The sequence below is a fragment of the Anolis sagrei genome, chromosome 1 (assembly GCF_037176765.1).
Source record: "Anolis sagrei isolate rAnoSag1 chromosome 1, rAnoSag1.mat, whole genome shotgun sequence".
NCBI classification, from domain to species: Eukaryota; Metazoa; Chordata; class Lepidosauria; order Squamata; family Dactyloidae; genus Anolis; species Anolis sagrei.
The window spans coordinates 5147939-5172065 of NC_090021.1; the positions used below are offsets into that span (position 1 = coordinate 5147939).

The 24127-nt window shown below is 41.8% G+C and overlaps 1 protein-coding gene across 1 annotated transcript; it reads right to left on the reverse strand.

Annotated features, from left to right (window-relative positions):
- Positions 1-441: 441 nt before the first annotated feature.
- LOC137094767 (zinc finger protein 135-like) lies at positions 442-20485 on the reverse strand. Its single transcript, XM_067460930.1, has 2 exons — positions 20429-20485; positions 442-3696 (listed from the first exon to the last, which is right to left on the reverse strand). The coding sequence occupies exon 2, from the start codon at positions 3577-3579 to the stop codon at positions 2233-2235; it is 1347 nt and encodes a 448-aa protein (XP_067317031.1). The 5' UTR covers positions 3580-3696; positions 20429-20485; the 3' UTR covers positions 442-2232.
- Between the last annotated feature and the right edge of the window lie 3642 nt (positions 20486-24127).

The window sequence follows — 24127 nt, forward strand, 5'->3', positions numbered from 1 at the left end:
TTCTTTACAGCATTTATATTCCGTCCTTCTCACTCCGAAGGGCACTCAGGGCGGATAGCAACGCACACATACACGGCAAGCATTCAGTGGCGTTTTTGACATACAAGACATACAGAGAGATACAGGCCGCTCAGCAGTTCTTCCACTTTGGATCCTGGAGGTTGCTGGAGGAGGAAAGAAATGTTTTTCTTTCTCATATTCTGTATGCAATTAATTCACTAAATAAAAACTTATTTAAAATGAAAAGACAACGCTATCCAAAAGAACTTCAATGATGTCTTAAACCCCAGCTGTATCTGCCTTTCCAGTCTCTGATATTCTGACCCTTCTAAATCCCCTTTTCGCAAACACATTTTTAATTAGGAAAAAGAGAAACAACACAGTAATACATATATGCTCAAATTATATAATACACTGAGTGGCCAACACAACCCAATACAATTTAAAAAACAACACACCAATAAGACACACCTATATAGATACACAAAGTATTCTAACGAACAAATCAACAAACAGACTTGGGTCTAAACGTAAGAACTTCACACTGAATTGATTGTATCCCTCATTATTCGATTCCCCTTAGATAATCCTATGTAAGTCCACTTCTGCTTTTGACAACACTCTTCTAAATTCATAAAACCAACTAACTGACATTTGCTCCTGTTGTTGTTGTTGTGAAAAAGTGATAAACAAGTCCCAATCTTTCTTGAAGATGCTCAAAGGTTTCCCTTGAATCAGCAGAGTCACTCTGTCCATCTCTGATCGTTCGCAGACGTTCATCAGTCATTCTTTTTGTGTGGGATAATGACTTCTTACCATCTCTGAAGATAAATGGTGCTTGCTGCAGTTATCAGCTAGGCAGGAAGGCACAGTTAAAGCCCTCCCAACAGACAGCCATGCAACCGCAGCTCAAACCCCTCCAGAATTGACTCCAGACTCCTTGGACCAAGACTGTGGCGCAGCTGGTTGGGAATCAGCTGCATTAAGATCTCTACTGTCAAAATGTTCGAAGCCAGCCCGGGTCAGAGTGAGCTCCTGACCATTTGTCTAGCTTGCTGTTGACCTTGCCAGCCCGAAAGACAGTTGCATCTGTCAAGTAGGAAATTTAGGAACCGCTTATGCCGGGAGGCTAATTTAACTAATTTACGACGCCATAAAAACTCCAGCAAGCAAGCAAAGAATGAGGTAGTACTCCATCAGCTTCTCAAATGGACGGTGAAGCAACAGTTCCCTTGGTGGCCAGAATACCCTCATGAAAGCTGGAATGTTAAATGGCCTCTGTATATCTGTTTATATATGTTGTGTGTCTATGGCATTGAATGTTTGCACTGTATATGGACATTGTAATCCACCCTGAGTCCCCTGCGAGGTGAGAAGGGCAGAATAAAAATACTGTAAATAAATAAGTAGGCAGTCTATACTTCACTGGGATTGTACGGGACCCCCAAATAGTATTTAGTCCAGCCCCCTTCAACTAGCCAGAAAGGCACAGTCAACGCACCCATGGAAGGCTCTGCAGCCTCTGTTTAGAAACATTTAGAGAGGTGTAATCACTACAGAAGGGGAACGCTGGTGTGTTCAAGTGTAGGTTTGGTTACAACTTTTGTTATTTGCACAATAATGACCTAAATTAATTGAGAAAATAAAATCTATTGATACAATCAAATAAAATCTGGATCTGCTATAGAGGAAACTACACAAGAATTGTTTATATAGTAGAGAGTATATTAAACAAGTATTTCTATATAATTATTTATACTTCTATTAAAAATCTTATAAGGGGTTGGTTTCAGCTTGAATTATCAGTGATGCTCTGTCCACACTCCAGGTATTTATGGGGTTTCTCCCCAGTGTGAGTCCTTTGATGCACAAGTACACCTGGATTATGAGTGAAGCTCTGTTCACACTCCAAGCATGCATAGCACATGGTTTCTCCCCAATGGGAGTCCTTTGAAGTGAACCTAGATTTCCACCATGAGTGAAGCCCTGTCCACTCTCCAGGCATGTATAGGGTTTCTCCCCAGTGTGAGTCCTTCGATACAAACTCAGAGTTGAATTATGAGTAAAGCTCTTTCCACACTCCATGCAGTTCTAGAGTTTCTCCCTAGCGTGGATCCTTTGATGCAAACATGAATTGCGAGTAAATCTTTATCCACATCCGGGCATTTATAGGGTTTTTCCCCAGCGTGAGTAATTTGATGTGAAAGTAGAAGTCCACTTTCAGTGAAACCCTCACTCAAGGCACGTATATGGTTTCTCCCCAGTGTGAGTCCTTTGATGCGCACATAGACTTCCATTCTTACTGAAGCTCACACCACACTCCAGGCATTTATAGTGTTTCTCCCCAATGTGAGTCCTTTGATGCACACGTAGACTTCCATTCTTACTGAAGCTCTGTCCACACTCCAGGCATTTATAGGGTTTCTCCCAAGTGTGAGTCCTTTGATGCGAACGGAGACTTCCATTCTCACTGAAGCTTTTTCCACACTCCAAGCATGTATAGGGTTTCTCCCCAGTGTGAGTCCTTTGATGTGAACGTAGACCTGAACTCTGAGTGAAGGTCTGCCCACATTCCAGGCATGTATAGGGTTTCTCCCCAGTGTGAGTCCTTTGATGTGAACGTAGACCTGAACTCTGAGTGAAGGTCTGCCCACACTCCAGGCATGAATAGGGTTTCTCCCCAGTGTGAGTCCTTTGATGTAAACGTAGATTGGCATTCTTAATAAAGCTCTTTCCACACTCCAGGCATGTATAGGGTTTTTCCCCAGTATGAGTCCTTTGATGCAAGCGTAGAGTACTACTGTGAGTGAAGCTTTTTCCACACTCGAGGCATGTATAGGGTTTCTCCCCAGTATGAGTCCTTTGATGCACACGTAAATGTCCGTTCTCACTGAAGCTCTTTCCACACTCCAGGCATGTATAGGGTTTCTCCCCAGTGTGAGTCCTTTGATGCACACGTAGTGTTCCATTCTCACCGAAGCTCTTTCCACATTCCAGGCATGTATAGGGTTTCTCCCCAGTGTGAGTTCTTTGATGAGAACGTAGATGTGAACTACTAGGGAAGCTTTGTCCACACTCCAGGCATTTATAGGGTTTCTCCCCAGTGTGAGTCCTTTGGTGCCTGTGTAGTCTTCCATTCTCACTGAAGCTCTTTCCACACTCCAGGCATGCATAAGGTTTCTCCCCAGTGTGAGTCCTTTGATGTGAACGTAGATTTGATCTATGAGTGAAGCTCTGTCCACATTCCAGGCACTTATAGGGCTTCTCCCCAGTGTGAGTCCTTTCATGTTGCTGCAGATGAGGTCTCTGAGTAAAACTCTTTCCACACTCCAGGCATACATAGGGTTTCTCCCCAGTGTGAATCCTTTGATGTGAACGTAGACTTGAACTATGAGTGAAGCTCTGTCCACATTCCAGACACTTATAGGGCCTCTCTCCAGTGTGAGTCCTTTCATGTTGCTGCAGATGATCCCTCCGAGTAAAACTCTTTCCACATTCCAGGCATTTAAATGCTTTCTCCTCCATTTCAACAGTGATATTGCAGTACAAATACTTGGCACTACTTTTTTCCTTTCTCATCTGTAAGTGAAGTCAAGAATCAGCAAGATCGTCACCTTGAGATTATTCCTTCCTTTTTCCTATATTAATGGTTTCCTTACTGCACCCAAGAGTTGGCTCCACAGAGTCCTCATTTCCCTGGTGAAGAAAGAAGCAAAAGATCAGTGATGACAGCCAGAAACCTTCTTTACCTGCAAGATTTCCCCCTTTTCCCTTCATGGGTCATGTTGAAAATGGGAATACCAAGAAATGCAGACATCAGGGTCTCAAGCACATACACAGATGCCAACAAAGGCAACCACTGATTCTTAAGCAAGAAGGGAATCCAGAAAGAAGAAATGAAAAGAAAGGATGGAGAACAAAACGAATGAATGATAAGGGGGACTCCTAATATTTACCTCCCTTTGGCAAGATAAAGCAGGGTATAAATATAATAATAATAATAATAATAATAATAATAATAATTCCCCCCGATGGGTGCCACCTTGTCGTGGTGGGGGCTTAACTGCTCCAAGGAGGCTGAGAGCTGTGCTGGCCGTAGTTTAACTACCAGCAGGTCCAACCAAGCCAGAGAGGTCTCAGCTGAGGAGTGGAACCAAGAGCACCTAACCCATTAGCACTATGGAGAAGCAAACCAAAACGAAGTCTATACTGGCTCGGTCAACGCCCAAGATAAAAAAGACCACGGTGGAAGCTGCAGATTCTGGACATCCATCAACAAGAGAGCTACAGAATCAAAATACAAATGAACGATCACAGAAGCGGCAGAAATATACAATGCCAGAAAACTGCCCAGTTATGAAATGCTATTACAAATCAGAACCTCAAAAGCGTGGCTACCAAAAAAGGATGCATCGGTTGTGGAGACAAGAATATCCTGACTCACAGATAACTGAAGCCCGACTGGCTGATCAACCAAGATTCATAATCAGAAACAAAGTGTTCAGTGAACTCGAAGAAATTCAGAAAATCTGCAAAGCAAATGACCATCAGGTCACAGCACAGACAGTAGCAGAGACTCCAGCAACACCTGGAACTCTGGAACAGACTGAACCAGAAGAAAATGTGCAGCTTTTGCAAGAATTTGAAGAACCAGCACTTGAAGCACTTGTTGAACTACCAGGTACATTGACAGTAAGACAACAAGAGCTCAAGGATAAAATCATGGCACATGCTGTTTCGAATGCAGTAAGAAAGCGACTCCCAACTTTCAAAACAGTGCCTAAGAGACACCTGGCGCCTCTCGTGAAGGATGTGAATACATTACTTTCTACTGTCCAAATAACATCCATTGAATAATCAAATCAGTTTGCCTACAGTACAGCAGGGATAGTAACAGAAGAGCTTGGGCTCCAACAACCAATGCAGCTTCCAAGGAAATCGACCGGAAAACCAAAATGGAAGGTCAGGTTAGAGTTGAAAATCAAGAATCTACGATCAGGTGCAAGTAACCAGAAAAATATGAAGAAGAAGAAACTGAAGAATGACAAAATCAAGCTGTATCTGATCAGAAAGTACTGGCTGAACACCAGAAAAATTGAAGAAGCTTTGGAAATTGTGAAAGAACAAATTACAGCAACAGCCAGAAAAACTGAAAGATAGGACGCCAGAATCATCCAGTACAGACAAAATCAACTGTTTCAATCAGACCACAGATGGCTCTACCAGAGTCTGAACCAAAGAACAGACACAGTAGTCATAAAGGCTGAGAAAACTGCAACAACTAAGTTTTGGAAAGAACTCTGGAAAAATAATAAGAATTACAACAAAAACGCTGGGTGGATAAAGGAGTTCGAAGAAAAATTCTCACAGAACAAAATGGAACACATGGAAATAACAACTGAAATGATCAGGAGTGGGGAGGGGGGGGAACCCCAGGAGGGCCTGCCTGGCCTCCCTTCCCCCACATGCAAGCCCCGCACCAGCACACAGGAAGGAACACCCAAGAGTGAGGCCTTGGGTGAAGAGAAGTGAGCAGAGAGGGTGCCTTGGGTGTGGGAACTGGGTAGGGAGGCAGCTTGGGAATGCAGCTTGTGTGTGAGGAATGAGCAGGGAGGGCCCCATGGTCTGGGCAGGGAGGGCAGCTTGGTTGTGGGGAGTGGGCACTGAGTCCGCCTTGGGTGTGGGGAGTGGGCAGGGAGAGCAGCTTGGGAAAGCGACTTGGGAGTGGGTTGTGGGCAGAGAGGCCACCTTGGGCATGGGGAGCGAAGGCAGCATGGGTGTGGGAAGTAGGCAGGGAGGGCCCCATGGGTCTGGGCAGCAAGAGTGGTTTGGTTTGTTGCTACTAAGAGGTTGCAATGTACTTTATCTAAGTTGTTGTAAGGATCAATGTTGTTTGTGCTATACCTTTAACTTACTGTAAGGTTCAAGGCTGTTTGTCCTACAGCTGTTTCAGTTAATTGAAGAGTTAATTGAGAGTATTATTTTTATGTGTATAAAGATAGCTACTGTGTGTTAGTTTTTTGCCATTGTGCCTTAATGCCATTGTGCATGTTTGCCAGTGTGCGTTTATCTATGCCTCTGTGCCGTTCTGTCGGGGACTATGCTGCAGATGTCCTGTGAAGACACAGCCTTGAGAAGAGGACAAGGATTCCTGCTTATCTCAGCTGAGTGGTGATATCTCTCAGAAGATATTGTTTTATGTTACTTTTGTGGAAACCGTAATCCTGCTACTTTATTTTGTATGCTGCCAATACAACAATATTTTCTTTTCTACTTGAAGTCAACGTCTCATGTATTTTTTCTTTTATGAGCCAATTCTTCACACACTGTTAACTGGGCTAGAGTCAATCCGCATGCTTCTCATGCTAGCGCATGACATAGGTTATGGGCCCAGCATAGCGGCATAAGGACTCCAAAGCCCATAACTCTGAGACTTTGGGAGAGGTTTTTTTTGTGTGTGTTTTTGTGCTTAAATAGAAAAGTAAGCAGCTATGGCTCATCATATGGCAAGCTTACCATTTGAGCGTTTAAATGCTGACAATTACATGGCTTGGAATGTGAAAATGAAGAGTTTTCTCATAAGAGAAGATTTGTGGACTGTGGTTGAAACCCCACCCACAGAAGCTTCGAGTGAAGAGGTAAAAAAGCAAGACCGAATTGCCAGGGCGAGCATTTTTCTCGCCGTTGAGGACGGGCAATTAATTTACTTAAGGGACACTATATCTGCAGCAGACTGTTGGCAGAAGTTAAAGGAAGTTTATGAAACTGAAACATCTGGCATAAAAATTATTTTGACCCGGCAGCTCTATAATTTGAAGCTGAAAAGAGGTGACAACATAACTGAGCATTTGCAAAAGCTCAGGCATTTGTTGATGGAGTTGGAAAATAGACAAATGGTGTTTACCGAAACACATAAAGCTTTCATTTTGTTATCTTCTTTGGACTCTAGTTGGGACAATTTTGTGTTCAGTATGCAGAGTGTGCCTGAAGCACAGTTAACCTTGGATTTGGTTTCTGCAAGGCTTCTTGAGGAAGAAAGAAGAAAGCAGTTTCTTAAAGAAACAAACACCATTTCAGAAAATGCAGTTTGTGAAGGGGTTGGATGCAGAAAGAACCCTGCTGTGTGTAACGTAAGGCGGTGCTACAATTGTGGAGATGTAAACCATCTTGTCAAGGCCTGTCCCAAGAAGAAGAAGAAGAAAGAAGAAATGAAGAGGAACCCTGGGTGGCATGACAGAAATGCAAGGGGAAGAAATGCTGATGTAATGACTGTGTTATCAAAGGCTAGGTATGATGAGGCCACATGGTTACTTGACTCTGGGTGTGCAGAGCATTGTGTTAATAACTTAAAATTGTTAAAGGACACTAAAAAGCCAGATATTAATCATGTTACTTTAGCAGATGGATCATTAGCTGAGTGCAAGCTTGTAGGTTCAGCATTTGTTCCTAATTTAGGAAGATATTTAGATAATGTTATGTTGGTTGAAAAACTTGATTTTTGTTTATTAAGTGCATCAAGTTTGTGTCTGCAAGGATATGACATCAAACTTAATAGTTCTGGGTGTACTGTATGGAAAGAAAATAAGTTATGTGCCAAAGGTAAATTAGTTAACAAAGTATATGTGATGAGTAACAAAGATAGTTCACCAAATGTTTCCTGTGTAAATAACAAACCTATACATAATGATTGTATTCATTACTTGCATAGAGTTTTTGGTCACGTGAACTTTAATTATCTACAAAAATTATCAAAAGTGACTGATTTAGAGGTAAAGCCATGTCAAAGGTATTTAGACTGTGCTGTGTGCTCTAAAGCAAAAGTAAAGGCACATCCAATACCTAAGAAAAGTTTAAACACAACTACCAGACCATTTGAATTAGTTCACGCTGATTTAGCAGGACCATTTCCTCTTTCACTTGGAAATGCAAAATTTATATTTGTGTTAGTGGATGATTTTTCACAATTCACTTATTGTATTATTTTGAAATCAAAGTTTCAAGCTTTCAGTAAATTCAAAGAGTGGGTAGCCATGATTGAGAGAAGATTTCCTTTTAAGGTATCATGTTTAAGGACTGATTGTGGTGGAGAATTTATGGGGACACAATTTCAAGACTGGTTAAGAAAGAGAGGAATTAGACACCATAAAACAAACCCATATTCACCTGCTGAGAATGGTGTGGCAGAAAGAAAAATAGGTGTTTTGAAAACTATGAAAGACTGCATGTTAGTAGATGCGAAAATGTCTAATAGGTATTGGGCAGAAGCAATTTCCACTGCTACATATATCTTAAATAGAAGTTGGAGTTCATGTGTAAATAATACTCCATATTATTTGTTGCATAAGAAAAGGCCAGTTCTAAAACATCTTAGAGTATTTGGAAGCTATGCTAATGTGCTGGTACCTAGACAAACTAGAACAAAAGGTCAGAAAAAATGGCAGAGACTACGTTTTCTTGGTTACCAGGATGATACCAAGGGGTATCGTTTTATTAAAGACAATAATAAAATTGTGATTTCAAGAAGTGCAAACTTTGAAAAGAATACAGGTTGGGAACATGTTCATCAGAATAGTGAAGTGTTTTTTCATTTAAAGGAACATATGCCATCAAAGATAGATTTAAAATCTGAGTCTGAAAAACACATTGAGGAACAAAGTGAGGATGATATAAAAGAAGAGCCTGAATTAAGTTTACAGGAAGCTGATGCTGAGGAGCAAATTGTAATACCAAGAAGGTCACAAAGATCTAACAAAGGTGTACCTCCAGATAGGTTTGTGGTCCAGGGGGTAATGACTGGTCAACCAGAAATGGAACCTGAAACCTTTCAGGATTTAAATAATTGTAGTCCAGAAGAACAAAGAAATTGGAAAAAGGCAATGGACGATGAATTTGAATCTTTGCTAAATTTAGAAGTGCTTGATATTGTTGATGTTCCTATAGATAAGCCAGTGATTGGGTGCAGATGGGTTTTTAGGAAGAAACTATTACCCGATGGAAGTTGTAAATATAAAGCTAGGCTAGTAGCTCAAGGATTTGCGCAAAAGCAATTCGTAAATTATGATAACACCTTTGCCCCTACAGCAAAAGCTGAATCAATGAGAATTATAATTGCTTTAGCTGAGCAAGAAGGATTTAAGTTAAAACATTTTGATTTTGAAACAGCGTATTTAAATGCCACAATTAATGAGGAGATATATATGAGGCAAGCGCCTGGATACGAAATTCAAGTAGGAAAGGTTTGTCGGCTTCGGAAAGCATTGTATGGATTGAAACAATCGGCCCGGAGGTGGAACCAGTGTATACATGAAGTATTGCTGAAATTAGGATTTAAACAAAGTGTGGCCGATGCATGTGTTTATACATTAGGTGAAGGCAAAGATAAGATAATTGTGTTAATTTATGTAGATGATCTATGTATAGCCGCACAAACTGACTCTAAAATACAAACTGTATATACGTATTTGTCAAAACATTTTAGGCTAAAAGATTTGGGATGTTTGAAACATTATTTAGGCATCGAAGTAGTAAACAATGAAGGGGTGATATTTCTAAATCAAACAAGGAAAATTTTAGACCTTGTAACCAAAGCAGGTTTACAAGATGCTAATGCTGTTAAAACTCCTTTAACAGGAGATTTCTTAAGAATGGAAGACACAAGAGAACTAAAAAACACAAAGTTATATCATTCTTTTGTTGGAAGTCTTTTGCACATTGCAAATTGGTCTCGGCCAGATATTGCATATGCAGTGAGTTTACTTAGTAGGAAAGTATCAAAACCAACTATAAGTGACTGGCTAGCATTAAAAAGATTGATTAGATATTTAAAAGGAACTGCTAATTATTGTTTGTGTTTTTCTAAAGAGGCTGACAAAGAACTGGTAATGTACACCGACAGTTCTTTTGCTGATGAAAAAGATAGAAAATCTATAAGTGGATACATAGTGCTACATGGAAAATCTCCCATCTGCTGGAGGTCCAGAAAGCAAACAACTGTTGCAGTTTCTACGGCTGAAGCAGAATATGCAGCGTTGTCTCAAGCTGCAAATGAGTTACTTTGGATTAAACAGTTATTTGATGATTTAGGTGTAGAATGTAAATTGCCTATTACTGTGTATGACGATTCTCAAACGTGTATAGCTATGTCAGAAAGCGAAAGTTTAAAGAATACAACAAAATACATAGCAGTGAAGTATCAAAATATAAGAACCTTAATCAAGGAAGGATTTATCAAAATGGTTTATTGTAGGTCTGAAGATAACTTGGCAGATATTTTTACAAAACCTCTAACGGCAGCTAAGCATGGTGAAGCAACCAGAATGTTAGGCCTAGTAGAATTAAAACAAAATTTGTAAATAATGTAACTTAGATAAAGTGAAGGGGCATGTTGCTACTAAGAGGTTGCAACGTACTTTATCTAAGTTGTTGTAAGGATCAATGTTATTTGTGCTATACCTTTAACTTACTGTAAGGTACTGTAGCTGTTTGTGCTACAGCTGTTTTAGTTAATTGAAGAGTTAATTGAGAGTATTATTTTCATGTGTATAAAGATAGCTACTGTGTGTTTAGTTTTTTGCCATTGTGCCTTAATGCCATTGTGCGTGTTTGCCATTGTGCGTGTTTGCTTCTATGCCGTTCTGTCGGGGACTATGCTGCAGATGTCCTGTGAAGACACAGCCTTGAGAAGAGGACAAGGATTCCTGCTTATCTCAGCTGAGTGGTGATATCTCTCAGAAGATATTGTTTTATGTTACATTTGTGGAAACAGTAATCCTGCTACTTTATTTTGTATGCTGCCAATACAACAATATTTTCTTTTCTACTTGAAGTCAACGTCTCATGTATTTTTTCTTTTAAGAGCCAATTCATCACACACTGTTAACTGGGCTAGAGTCAATCCGCATGCTTCTCATGCTAGCGCATGACATAGGTTATGGGCCCAGCATAGCGGCATAAGGACTCCAAAGCCCATAACTCTGAGACTTTGGGAGAGTTTTTTTTTTGTGTGTGTGTTTTGTGCTTAAATAGAAAAGTAAGCAGCTATGGCTCATCATATGGCAAGCTTACCATTTGAGCGTTTAAATGCTGACAATTACATGGCTTGGAATGTGAAAATGAAGAGTTTTCTCATAAGAGAAGATTTGTGGACTGTGGTTGAAACCCCACCCACAGAAGCTTCGAGTGAAGAGGTAAAAAAGCAAGACCGAATTGCCAGGGCAAGCATTTTTCTCGCTGTTGAGGACGGGCAATTAATTTACTTAAGGGACACTATATCTGCAGCAGACTGTTGGCAGAAGTTAAAGGAAGTTTATCAAACTGAAACTTCTGGCATAAAAATTATTTTGACCCGGCAGCTTTATAATTTGAAGCTAAAAAGGGGTGACAACATAACTGAGCATTTGCAAAAGCTCAGGCATTTGTTGATGGAGTTGGAAAATAGACAAATGGTGTTTACCGAAACCCATAAAGCTTTCATTTTGTTATCTTCTTTGGACTCTAGTTGGGACAATTTTGTGTTCAGTATGCAGAGTGTGCCTGAAGCACAGTTAACCTTGGATTTGGTTTCTGCAAGGCTTCTTGAGGAAGAAAGAAGAAAGCAGTTTCTTAAAGAAACAAACATCATTTCAGAAAATGCAGCTTGTGAAGGGGTTGGATGCAGAAAGAACCCTGCTGTTTGTAACGTAAGGCGGTGCTACAATTGTGGAGATGTAAACCATCTTGTCAAGGCCTGTCCCAAGAAGAAGAAGAAGAAAGAAGAAATGAAGAGGAACCTTGGGTGGCATGACAGAAATGCAAGGGGAAGAAATGCTGATGTAATGACTGTGTTATCAAAGGCTAAGTATGATGAGGCCACGTGGTTACTTGACTCTGGGTGTGCAGAGCATTGTGTTAATAACTTAAAATTGTTAAAGGACACTAAAAAACCAGATATTAATCATGTTACTTTAGCAGATGGATCATTAGCTGAGTGCAAACTTGTAGGCTCAGCATTTGTTCCTAGTTTAGGAAGATATTTAGATAATGTTATGTTGGTTGAAAAACTTGATTTTTGTTTATTGAGTGCATCAAGTTTGTGTCTGCAAGGATATGACATCAAACTTAATAGTTCTGGGTGTACTGTATGGAAAGAAAATAAGTTATGTGCCAAAGGTAAATTAGTTAACAAAGTATATGTGATGAGTAACAAAGATAGTTCACCTAATGTTTCTTGTGTAAATAACAAACCTATACATAATGATTGTATTCATTACTTGCATAGAGTTTTTGGTCACGTGAACTTTAATTATCTACAAAAATTATCAAAAGTGACTGATTTAGAGGTAAAGCCATGTCAAAGGTATTTAGACTGTGCTGTGTGCTCTAAAGCAAAAGTAAAGGCACATCCAATACCTAAGAAAAGTTTAAACACAACTACCAGACCATTTGAATTAGTTCACGCTGATTTAGCAGGACCATTTCCTCTTTCACTTGGAAATGCAAAATTTATATTTGTGTTAGTGGATGATTTTTCACGATTCACTTATTGTATTATTTTGAAATCAAAGTTTCAAGCTTTCAGTAAATTCAAAGAGTGGGTAGCCATGATTGAGAGAAGATTTCCTTTTAAGGTATCATGTTTAAGGACTGATCAGGGTGGAGAATTTATGGGGACACAATTTCAAGACTGGTTAAGAAAGAGAGGAATTAGACACTATAAAACAAACCCATATTCACCTGCTGAGAATGGTGTGGCAGAAAGAAAAATAGGTGTTTTGAAAACTATGAAAGACTGCATGTTAGCAGATGCGAAAATGTCTAATAGGTATTGGGCAGAAGCAATTTCCACTGCTACATATATCTTAAATAGAAGTTGGAGTTCATGTGTAAATAATACTCCATATTATTTGTTGCATAAGAAAAGGCCAGTTCTAAAACATCTTAGAATATTTGGAAGCTATGCTAATGTGCTGGTACCTAGACAAACTAGAACAAAAGGTCAGAAAAAATGGCAGAGACTACGTTTTCTTGGTTACCAGGATGATACCAAGGGGTATCGTTTTATTAAAGACAATAATAAGATTGTGATTTCAAGAAGTGCAAACTTTGAAAAGAATACAGGTTGGGAACATGTTCATCAGAATAGTGAAGTGTTTTTTCATTTAAAGGAACATACGCCATCAAAGATAGATTTAAAATCTGAGTCTGAAAAACACATTGAGGAACAAAGTGAGGATGATATAAAAGAAGAGCCTGAATTAAGTTTACAGGAAGCTGATGCTGAGGAGCAAATTGTAATACCAAGAAGGTCACAAAGATCTAACAAAGGTGTACCTCCAGATAGGTTTGTGGTCCAGGGGGTAATGACTGGTCAACCAGAAATGGAACCTGAAACCTTTCAGGATTTAAATAATTGTAGTCCAGAAGAACAAAGAAATTGGAAAAAGGCAATGGATGATGAATTTGAATCTTTGCTAAATTTAGAAGTGTTTGATATTGTTGATGTTCCAATAGATAAGCCAGTTATTGGGTGCAGATGGGTTTTTAGGAAGAAACTATTACCCGATGGAAGTTGTAAATATAAAGCTAGGCTAGTAGCTCAAGGATTTGCGCAAAAGCAATTCGTAAATTATGATAACACCTTTGCCCCTACAGCAAAAGCTGAATCAATGAGAATTATAATTGCTTTAGCTGAGCAAGAAGGATTTAAGTTAAAACATTTTGATTTTGAAACAGCGTATTTAAATGCCACAATTAATGAGGAGATATATATGAGGCAAGCGCCTGGATACGAAATTCAAGTAGGAAAGGTTTGTCGGCTTCGGAAAGCATTGTATGGATTGAAACAATCGGCCCGGAGGTGGAACCAGTGTATACATGAAGTATTGCTGAAATTAGGATTTAAACAAAGTGTGGCCGATGCATGTGTTTATACATTAGGTGAAGGCAAAGATAAGATAATTGTGTTAATTTATGTAGATGATCTATGTATAGCCGCACAAACTGACTCTAAAATACAAACTGTATATACGTATTTGTCAAAACATTTTAGGCTAAAAGATTTGGGATGTTTGAAACATTATTTAGGCATCGAAGTAGTAAACAATGAAGGGGTGATATTTCTAAATCAAACAAGGAAAATTTTAGACCTTGTAACCAAAGCAGGTTTACAAGATGCTAATGCTGTTAAAACTCCTTTAACAGGAGATTTCTTAAGAATGGAAGACACAAGAGAACTAAAAAACACAAAGTTATATCATTCTTTTGTTGGAAGTCTTTTGCACATTGCAAATTGGTCTCGGCCAGATATTGCATATGCAGTGAGTTTACTTAGTAGGAAAGTATCAAAACCAACTATAAGTGACTGGCTAGCATTAAAAAGATTGATTAGATATTTAAAAGGAACTGCTAATTATTGTTTGTGTTTTTCTAAAGAGGCTGACAAAGAACTGGTAATGTACACCGACAGTTCTTTTGCTGATGAAAAAGATAGAAAATCTATAAGTGGATACATAGTGCTACATGGAAAATCTCCCATCTGCTGGAGGTCCAGAAAGCAAACAACTGTTGCAGTTTCTACGGCTGAAGCAGAATATGCAGCGTTGTCTCAAGCTGCAAATGAGTTACTTTGGATTAAACAGTTATTTGATGATTTAGGTGTAGAATGTAAATTGCCTATTACTGTGTATGACGATTCTCAAACGTGTATAGCTATGTCAGAAAGCGAAAGTTTAAAGAATACAACAAAATACATAGCAGTGAAGTATCAAAATATAAGAACCTTAATCAAGGAAGGATTTATCAAAATGGTTTATTGTAGGTCTGAAGATAACTTGGCAGATATTTTTACAAAACCTCTAACGGCAGCTAAGCATGGTGAAGCAACCAGAATGTTAGGCCTAGTAGAATTAAAACAAAATTTGTAAATAATGTAACTTAGATAAAGTGAAGGGGCATGTTGCTACTAAGAGGTTGCAACGTACTTTATCTAAGTTGTTGTAAGGATCAATGTTATTTGTGCTATACCTTTAACTTACTGTAAGGTACTGTAGCTGTTTGTGCTACAGCTGTTTTAGTTAATTGAAGAGTTAATTGAGAGTATTATTTTCATGTGTATAAAGATAGCTACTGTGTGTTTAGTTTTTTGCCATTGTGCCTTAATGCCATTGTGCGTGTTTGCCATTGTGCGTGTTTGCTTCTATGCCGTTCTGTCGGGGACTATGCTGCAGATGTCCTGTGAAGACACAGCCTTGAGAAGAGGACAAGGATTCCTGCTTATCTCAGCTGAGTGGTGATATCTCTCAGAAGATATTGTTTTATGTTACATTTGTGGAAACAGTAATCCTGCTACTTTATTTTGTATGCTGCCAATACAACAATATTTTCTTTTCTACTTGAAGTCAACGTCTCATGTATTTTTTCTTTTAAGAGCCAATTCATCACACACTGTTAACTGGGCTAGAGTCAATCCGCATGCTTCTCATGCTAGCGCATGACATGAACCACCTCAACTGGGTTCTCCAGGCCAATGGAGACTCCACCTCAGACATCAGAAGAACTGCAAGACCACTGAGAAGAAGCCACGAGAGTCAAGACGAAGATCCACCCAGAGGAAAAGTGTTCTTGGCAGACATCAAGGGGACTACTGACCGCAGGGGGAAGCTGATGAGGAAACAGAACATACAAATTATCTACAGACCCACCAAGACAATCCAACAAATGCTCCGTTCAGCAAAGGACAAGAGGGATCCTCTCGCTTCTGCAGGAGTCTACCGTGTACCATGCAGCTATGGACAAGTCTACACAGGGACCACCAAATGCAGCAGCATGGCCCAAACACGAATCAAGGAACATGAAAGGCACTGCAGACTACTCCAACCATAGCAGAGCACCTGGTGAACCAACCTGGACACAGCATTTTATTTGCAAACACAGAAATGCTGGACCATTCTCACAACCACCATGTCAGACTACACAGAGAAGCCATTGAAATCCACAAGCATGTGGACAATTTCAACAGAAAGGAGGAAACCAGGAAAATGAACAAAATCTGGCTAACAGTATTAAAAAAATACTCCAAAATTACAACAGCAAAACAACAGAGTGGAAACAATCAGGGACATCTAATCACCTCTCAACAAAAGATTGCCCCAGGCACTGCCAGGCCATCAAATGCTAATCAACCTACAACAACCTATTTGCGTATATTTATGTGTGTTTGCGTATATATATATGTGGTATTGTGCATGCTTTGTAATGCATTTTTTTATTTTTTGGCTCTTAAGTCTCTTCTGCTGTTTTTCAGTGTTTTTATGAGTGAGTCACTTGTTGGCCTGTTAGGTGTCTTGTGTCCAAATTTGGTGTCAATTCGTCCAGAGGTTTTTGGGTTATATCAGAGCCAGCATTGTCGGTAGACACCTCCAAGGTCATGTGGCCGGCATGACTACATGGAGCGCCGTTACCTTCCCACCTGGAGTGGTACCTATTGATCGACTCACATTTGAATGTTTTTGAACTGCTAGATTGACAGAAACTGGGGTAACAGCAGGAACTCATGCCGCTCCCCAAATCCGAACCTGCGACCTTTCGATTGGCAAGTTCAGCAGCTCAGCGGTGTAACCCACAGTGCCACCATATATATATATATATATATATATATATATATATATATATATATATATAAACACACATACGTATGTATGTATTTTAAAACCATATTTTATTATGGTATAAACACAAATCAGCAAACCATATTCCAAATGTTACAAGCGTAAATCCCAAGTAATTCAACAAACATTAATGGCATTATGCTAGTTTACACTGCAATATATATGTTATATCTTGATAAATATATTTATATTTTTTTCCTCCCTTCCATCCTCAATCACAGTATATTTTTACTAATCTTGCAGATCCAGATTGCTGGAAGAAACATTAACAACCTCAGATATGCAGATGACACCACTCTGATGGCCGAAAGCGAGGAGGAGCTGAGGAGCCTTCTAATCAAGGTGAAAGAAGAAAGCGCAAAAGCCGGGTTGCAGCTGAACGTCAAAAAAACCAAGATTATGGCAACAAGAATGATTGACAACTGGAAAATAGAGGGAGAAAATGTGGAGGCCGTGACAGACTTTGTATTTCTAGGTGCAAAGATTACTGCAGATGCAGACTGTGGCCAGGAAATCAGAAGACGCTTACTTCTTGGGAGGAGAGCAATGTCCAGTCTCGATAAAATAGTAAAGAGTAGAGACATCAGACTGGCAACAAAGATCCGCCTAGTCAAAGCCATGGTATTCCCTGTAGTAACCTACGGATGTGAGAGCTGGACCATAGGGAAGGCTGAGCGAAGGAAGAGAGATGCTTTTGAGCTGTGGTGCTGGAGGAAAGTGCTGAGAGTGCCTTGGACTGCGAGAAGATCCAACCAGTCCATCCTCCAGGAAAGAAAGCCCGACTGCTCACTGGAGGGAAGGATACTAGAGACAAAGTTGAAGTACTTTGGCCACATCATGAGGAGACAGCAAAGCCTAGAGAAAACAATTATGCTGGGGAAAGTGGAAGGCAAAAGGAAGAGGGGCCGACCTAGGGCAAGATGGATGGATGGCATCCTTGAAGTGACTGGACTGACCTTGAAGGAGCTGGGGGTGGTGACGGCCGACAGGGAGCTCTGGCGTGGGCTGGTCCACGAGGTCACGAAGAGTCGGAGACGACTGAACGAATGAACAACAACAAGCAGATCCAGTGACTGGTGATGTCTTTGTATTTTTTGTTTGATGTGATCGTTGGCTCCCCCATTTTTCACCCAGTTGAAGTAGACTTTCCATCTATTTGTAATTTATTTATTTATTTAGGGCACTTCTACCCCGCCCTTCTCAATCCCCTTGGGGGGACTCAGGGCGGCTTACAACTGGCACAATTTGATGCCAATAATTCAACAAATAAAATACATAACAGCAATAACCACAATAGTTAAAAACATTCAATTAATACAATAACAACTAAAAAAGGCCAATTTAGTGGCCCACTAAATGTCATTTTGTTTGTCCGTTCTTGTTGCTTGCTTAGCCATAATTACTCATAATATAAAAATATGTATGTGTGTGTATATATATAATGTTTTAAAACTTTCAAAAAGATTGCCTTTGCCTAGCGTTATCTCCTCTTAACCAAAGGTGCTGAGAGACGGGCATCATCCCAGCCCCGTCCTTGCTTTCTGCCTGGCATCCCTCCCAGGGTCAAGCCAAGCCTCTGGCTGCATTGCGTTGCATGAGGCACACAGGTAGTTCCACTATTACCAAAGTAGAACAATACGAAGCATATATTTCACAGCTTGTACATGATACAACACACAAAAATCGACAATAAACATATAATTGTTGAGTATTGTGAACCCAACATCCTGATGTTTATTGTAGATTTTGGTGTATTGTATCTTGTACAAGCTGTGAAGAATACGCTTGGTGTTGTCCTACTTTGGTAAGAGTGGACCTGCCTGTCTTGTGGGCCTTCGGGAACCCATTTCTTTCTTGTTAACTTCTTTTTTTGTTTGCATTTCATGGGAAACACTCTCACTCCCATCAGGTCTGCCTGTGAAGGGATTCCCATCATCATCATCCCGAGAAGAACTGCTTCCTTCCTCCCTGAGGCACACTTGATATCAACATCACAAAAATTCCATAAAATATACATAGTAAAAATGTACTTCTATAAAAGATGTATATTAAAAGGTGTTTCTAGAAAAGACATATTCAAATATACAAATATATATTTGAATAATATATAACAAATATATATAACAAATATATATTTGAATTCAAATATACAAATATTCAAATATACACAGAACAGAGATCAAAACACAAGGGACGTACAAACCACTTACAGACCCACCAAGAAAATCCAACAAATGCTACGTTCAGCAAAAGAAAAGAGGGATCCACTCACCTCTGCAGGAGCACACAGAGGACTGGGCGACTTGGAAGGCGCTGAACAGACTGCGCTCTGGCACCACGAGATGCAGAGCCAACCTTCAGAAATGGGGCCACAAAGTGGAATCCTCGACATGCGAGTGCGGAGAAGAGCAAACCACTGGCCACCTGATGCAATGCAACCTGAGCCCTGCCACATGCACAAGGGAGGACCTTCTTGCAGCAACACCAGAGGCACTCCAAGTGGCCAGATACTGGTCAAAGGACATTTAATCAACTACCAAACTCACACAGTTTGTATTTTCTCTGTTTGTTTGCTTTGTTCTGTTAGAAATGTAATATATTTGACTGGCTGCCCTGACACGAGAAATAAATAAACCTCTGCAGGAGTTTACCGTGTACCATGCAGCTGTGGACAAGTCTACATAGGGACCACCAAACGCAGTATTGCCCAGACACGCATCAAGGAACAAGAAAGCCAATGCAAACTACTCCAACCAGAGAAATCAGCCGTAGCAGAGCACCTGGTGAACCAACCTGGACACAGCATATTATTGGAGAACACAAAAGTGCTGGACCACTCTCACAGCCACCATGCCAGGCTACACAGAGAAGCCACTGAAATCCACAAGAGGCATGTGGACAATTTCAACAGAAAGGAAGAAACCATGAAAATGAACAAAATCTGGCTACCAGTATTAAAAAACTCAAGAATTACAGCAGCAAACCTGTTTCCTCTTTGTTGTTTTGCTGCTGTAATTCTTGAGTTTTTTAATATTGGTAGCCAGATTTTGTTCATTTTCATGGTTTCTTCCTTTCTGTTGAAATTGTCCACATGCCTCTTGTGGCACATGAAATCACCCTCAACAAAAGATTCCCCCCAGGCGCTTCCAAGCCATTGAATGCTAATGAAGGTGATCAGCTGAAACATTCACAGTTAGCCCCAGCAAACAAAAGTCCTTTTTCCCACCCTGGTCATTCCACAGATATATAAACCCAATTTTCCCAGTTCTAACAGACCTCACTACCTCTGAGGATGCTTGCCACAGATGCAGGCGAAACGTCAGGAGAAAAAATTGCCTCCAGAACATGGCCATACAGCCCGGAAAAACCTACAACCCATGGATTCTGGCCATGAAAGCCTTCGACAATACACAAGGGACAGAGTTGGAAACCCGTGCTCTGAAGTGGGTGGGAAGCTGAAGGCAGGCTTTGAGAGGAGGAGAGTCACTCCAGAAGGGCCTGGGCCTCTCTCCCTCTCTCTCTCTGGGCCTGTCCTCCAGGGAGGAAGGAAGGAAGGAATCCCTCAGGAAAGAGGAGGAGGAGGCCGCGGATGAGTTGGGAAAGGAAGGAAGGCCTCCCTCCCGGCTTAGGCCTGCCTGGCGCACAAAGGAGGCCAAAGAGGCTACCAAGGCCTCATTCCTGGCCCGCCTCAGCCTGCCTTTGTCCTCTGGGGAGAGGCCGGAATGGCTCCTGGGTGGGAAACAGAGGAGGAAGGAAGGGAGACTCCTCTCACAAACCCTCCTCACCTTCTCCGTCTTCATGCCTTGTCTTCCTCCCAGAAATGGCGGCTGCGAGGGGGCGTGGCCTGGGTGACGACGCGCATCTATGACGCGAGGGGGCGTGGCCACAGCTCCCTCCCTCCCTCCCTCCCCCTCGGGGCTTTCCTCCTTCCTTCTCTCTCCTGCCAGGCTGTCTTGGCTGCAGGGAAGGTGCTGCCCTCTGCCTCCTCCTGAGAGAAATGTATAGTATCACAAAGGGCACTACCACCTCACCCGCCTCATAGGAAACCTGCTACAAAACAGGAGCTTCTTTGTTGAGTTTCAGGGCCAGAGAAGCAGATGGCGGAAGCAGAAGAACGGCCTGCCTCAGGGGAGCATGCTTGCTCCATCCATGTTCAACGTCTACACAAATGACCAGCCACTGCCAGAAGGGACAGAGAGCTTCATCTATGCTGATGATCGTGCCATCACCACTCAAGCAGGGAGCTTTGAGATGGTTGAACAGAAGCTCTCCGAAGCTCTAGGTGCTCTTACTGCCTACTACAGGGAAAACCAACTGATCCCCAACCCATCTAAAACACAGACATGTGCCTTTCATCTCAAGAACAGACAAGCATCCCGAGCTCTGAGGATTATTACCTGGGAAGGAATCCCACTGGAGCATTGCAACACACCCAAATACCTGGGAGTCACTCTGGACCGTCCTCTGACCTACAAGAAGCACTGCCTGAACATCAAGCAAAAAGTGGGCACTAGAAACAACATCATACGAAAGCTGACTGGCACAACCTGGGGATCACAACCAGACACAGTGAAGACATCTGCCCTTGCGCTGTACTACTCTGCTGCTGAGTACGCATGCCCAGTGTGGAACACATCTCACAACGCTAAAACAGTGGATGTGGCTCTTAATGAGACATGGCGCATTATCACGGGGTGTCTGCGCCCTACACCACTGGAGAAATTACACTGCTTAGCCGGTATTGCACCACCTGACATCCGCCGGGAACTAGCAGCCAATAATGAAAGGACCAAGGCAGAGACATCTCCAGCTCATCCCCTGTTTGGGTATCAGCCAGCACGTCAACGACTTAAAACTAGAAATAATTTTCTAAGATCTGCAGAGACACTCACTGGAACACCTCAGCAAGTGAGAGTCCAAAGGTGGCAGGCTCAAACCCATCACCTCAATCAATGGCTGATCCCAAATGAGAGACTCCCCCTGGGCACACAGAGGACTGGGCGTCTTGGAAGGCACTGAACAGACTGCACTCTGGCACCATGAGATGCAGAGCCAACCTTCAGAAATGGGGCTACAAAGTGGAATCCTCAACATGCGAGTGTGGAGAGGAGCAAACCACTGACCACCTGCTGCAATGCACCCTGAGCCCTGCTACATGCACAATGGAGGACCTCCTTGCAGCAACACCAGAAGCACTCCAAGTAGCCAGATACTGGTCAAAGGACACTTAATCAGCTACCAAACTCACACATTTTGTAATTTGCTTGTTTGCTTTGTTCTGTTAGAAATGTAATATAATTTGACTGGTTATTCTGACACGACAAATAAAGCAGACCAAAAGCCGAGAGGGATCCCAGGCTCAGCCCATAGGGTGGCCCGGGTCCCAGAACAGACATAATAACAATACCACGTGGACCCCCATTCTGGGTCGGCCTGGCCTGAGTCCCCTTGAGGCCCCCACCCGCTCTTTCCTGGCTGGCCTGGGAGGCTGAGCAGGGACAGCCCTGGGGGGGACTAGGGCGAGAGCCCCAAGAGGGAGGGAAGCCCTGCTGCTCCCACCCAAGGGAGGAAGGAAGGAAGGAAGGCAGGCCCCCCAGGACTCAGGAGTGGGGGGGGGGACACCCCAGGAGGGCCTGCCTGGCCTCCCTTCCCCCCACATGCAAGCCCCACACCAGCACACAGGAAGGAGGAACAACACTCTCCAGTCAGGAACAGAAGCTGGGTCACATTCTCTTACTTATCATCATTATTATTATTATTTTATGTCTTCTATTACTACTATAGGGCCCCTGGTGGCGCATTGGGTTAAAGCACTGAGCTGCTGAGCTTGTTGACCAAAAGGTCGCAGGTTCAATTCCAGGGAGCAGCATGAGCTTCCACTGTCAGCCCTAGCTTCTGCTAACCTAGCAGTTCGAAAACATGCAAATGTGAGTAGATCAATAGGTACTGCTCCAGCAGGAAGGTAACAGCGCTCCATGCGGTCATGCTGGCCACATGACCTTGGAGGTGTCTATGGACAACACTGGCTCTTCGGCTTAGAAATGGAGATGAGCACCACACCCCAGAGTCAGACGTGACTGGACTTAATGTCAGGGGACAACCTTTACCTTTACTATTACTACTATTAATAGTAGTCTTAATATATGTGCTGCCGGCTTTCATGGCTGGAATCACTGGGTTGTTGTAGGTTTTTTCGGGCTGCATGGCCATGGTCCAGAGGCACCCCCTCCCGACGCCTCGCCCGCATCCACGGCAAGCATCCCCAGAGGTAGTGAGGTCCGTTGGAACTATATATCTGTGGAAAGACCAGGGTGAGACAAAGGACTCTTGTCTGCTGGAGCTAGGTGTGAATGTTTGCTCTTTCCACAGATATATAAACCCTTTTTCCTAGTTCCAACAGACCTCCCCACCTCCGAGGATGCCCGCCACAGATGCAGGCGAAACGCCAGGAGAGAACGCCTCCAGGCCATGGCCATACAGCCCGAAAAAACCTACAACAACCCTTATTACTTTTGTTTGCTGTTTATTTATTTATTTATCGTGTCAGGAGCAACCAGACAGTTGTATTACATTTTTAACAAAACAAAACAAACAAACAGACAAAACACAAAGTTTGCAAGCTTGGAAGTTGATTAAATGTCCTTTGACCAGTATCTGAATCAATATCTGAATCAATATCAAAGTAAAGGTAATGAATGGGGACCAAACCCATATAAACAATGCTTTTAAGGCGGAAATGCACCAGCTGTGCAAAAGAGAGTACTAAGTGTCTTACTATCCTGGAGGGAATTTCAAATGGAATAATTGTGTGAAAAGGCCCTAAGAGTTACGGATTTTAAGAACTGGGGCTTGATGGGTACAATAACAGCATAAGAGGGAAGTGTGTGCAACTTCATCTCCGTTGCCTTAGCTTGGTGCTAATGCCACCCCAAATGGCATTGGTCCTTTAGCAGTCTCCCTTCCAGATCAGCTATATGGGGGCCAAATGACACAGAGAACTGAGCCAAGTATCCAACCTGACAAGCAACAGAACATGGATTTCAAGAGCTGTCAGACACTCAATTTACTACATTTCTCTATACAAAAATGTGCAGAGCTAAAAAAATATACATCAAAAACAAACCTACAGCTTATATGTTCAGCATACAGAAGACCCACAAGTGAATGGCCGTGGTTTCCTGATGCTTCTCAAAATGAAAGGATAGAAGACATTTAAGTGCTGTGGGACTGGCCATGCATCTTCTGGACTGCTCATGGCAGGTTCAAGGTCCAGCATTCTGAGCAAGACATATCCAGCTCTTCTTGGATTTTCCCTTCCTAGGGAGATTAGATCGGCTTCCTCGCTCCTATCATTCTGGAAGAATCTTAAGACATGGCTATTTGAGCGGGCATTTGAGAATATGGAGTAACGGATATAATAACGGAATAACTATATGACAGAAATGGACATTGTTTTAATGAATATTGATTGAAGTATCTTTCAC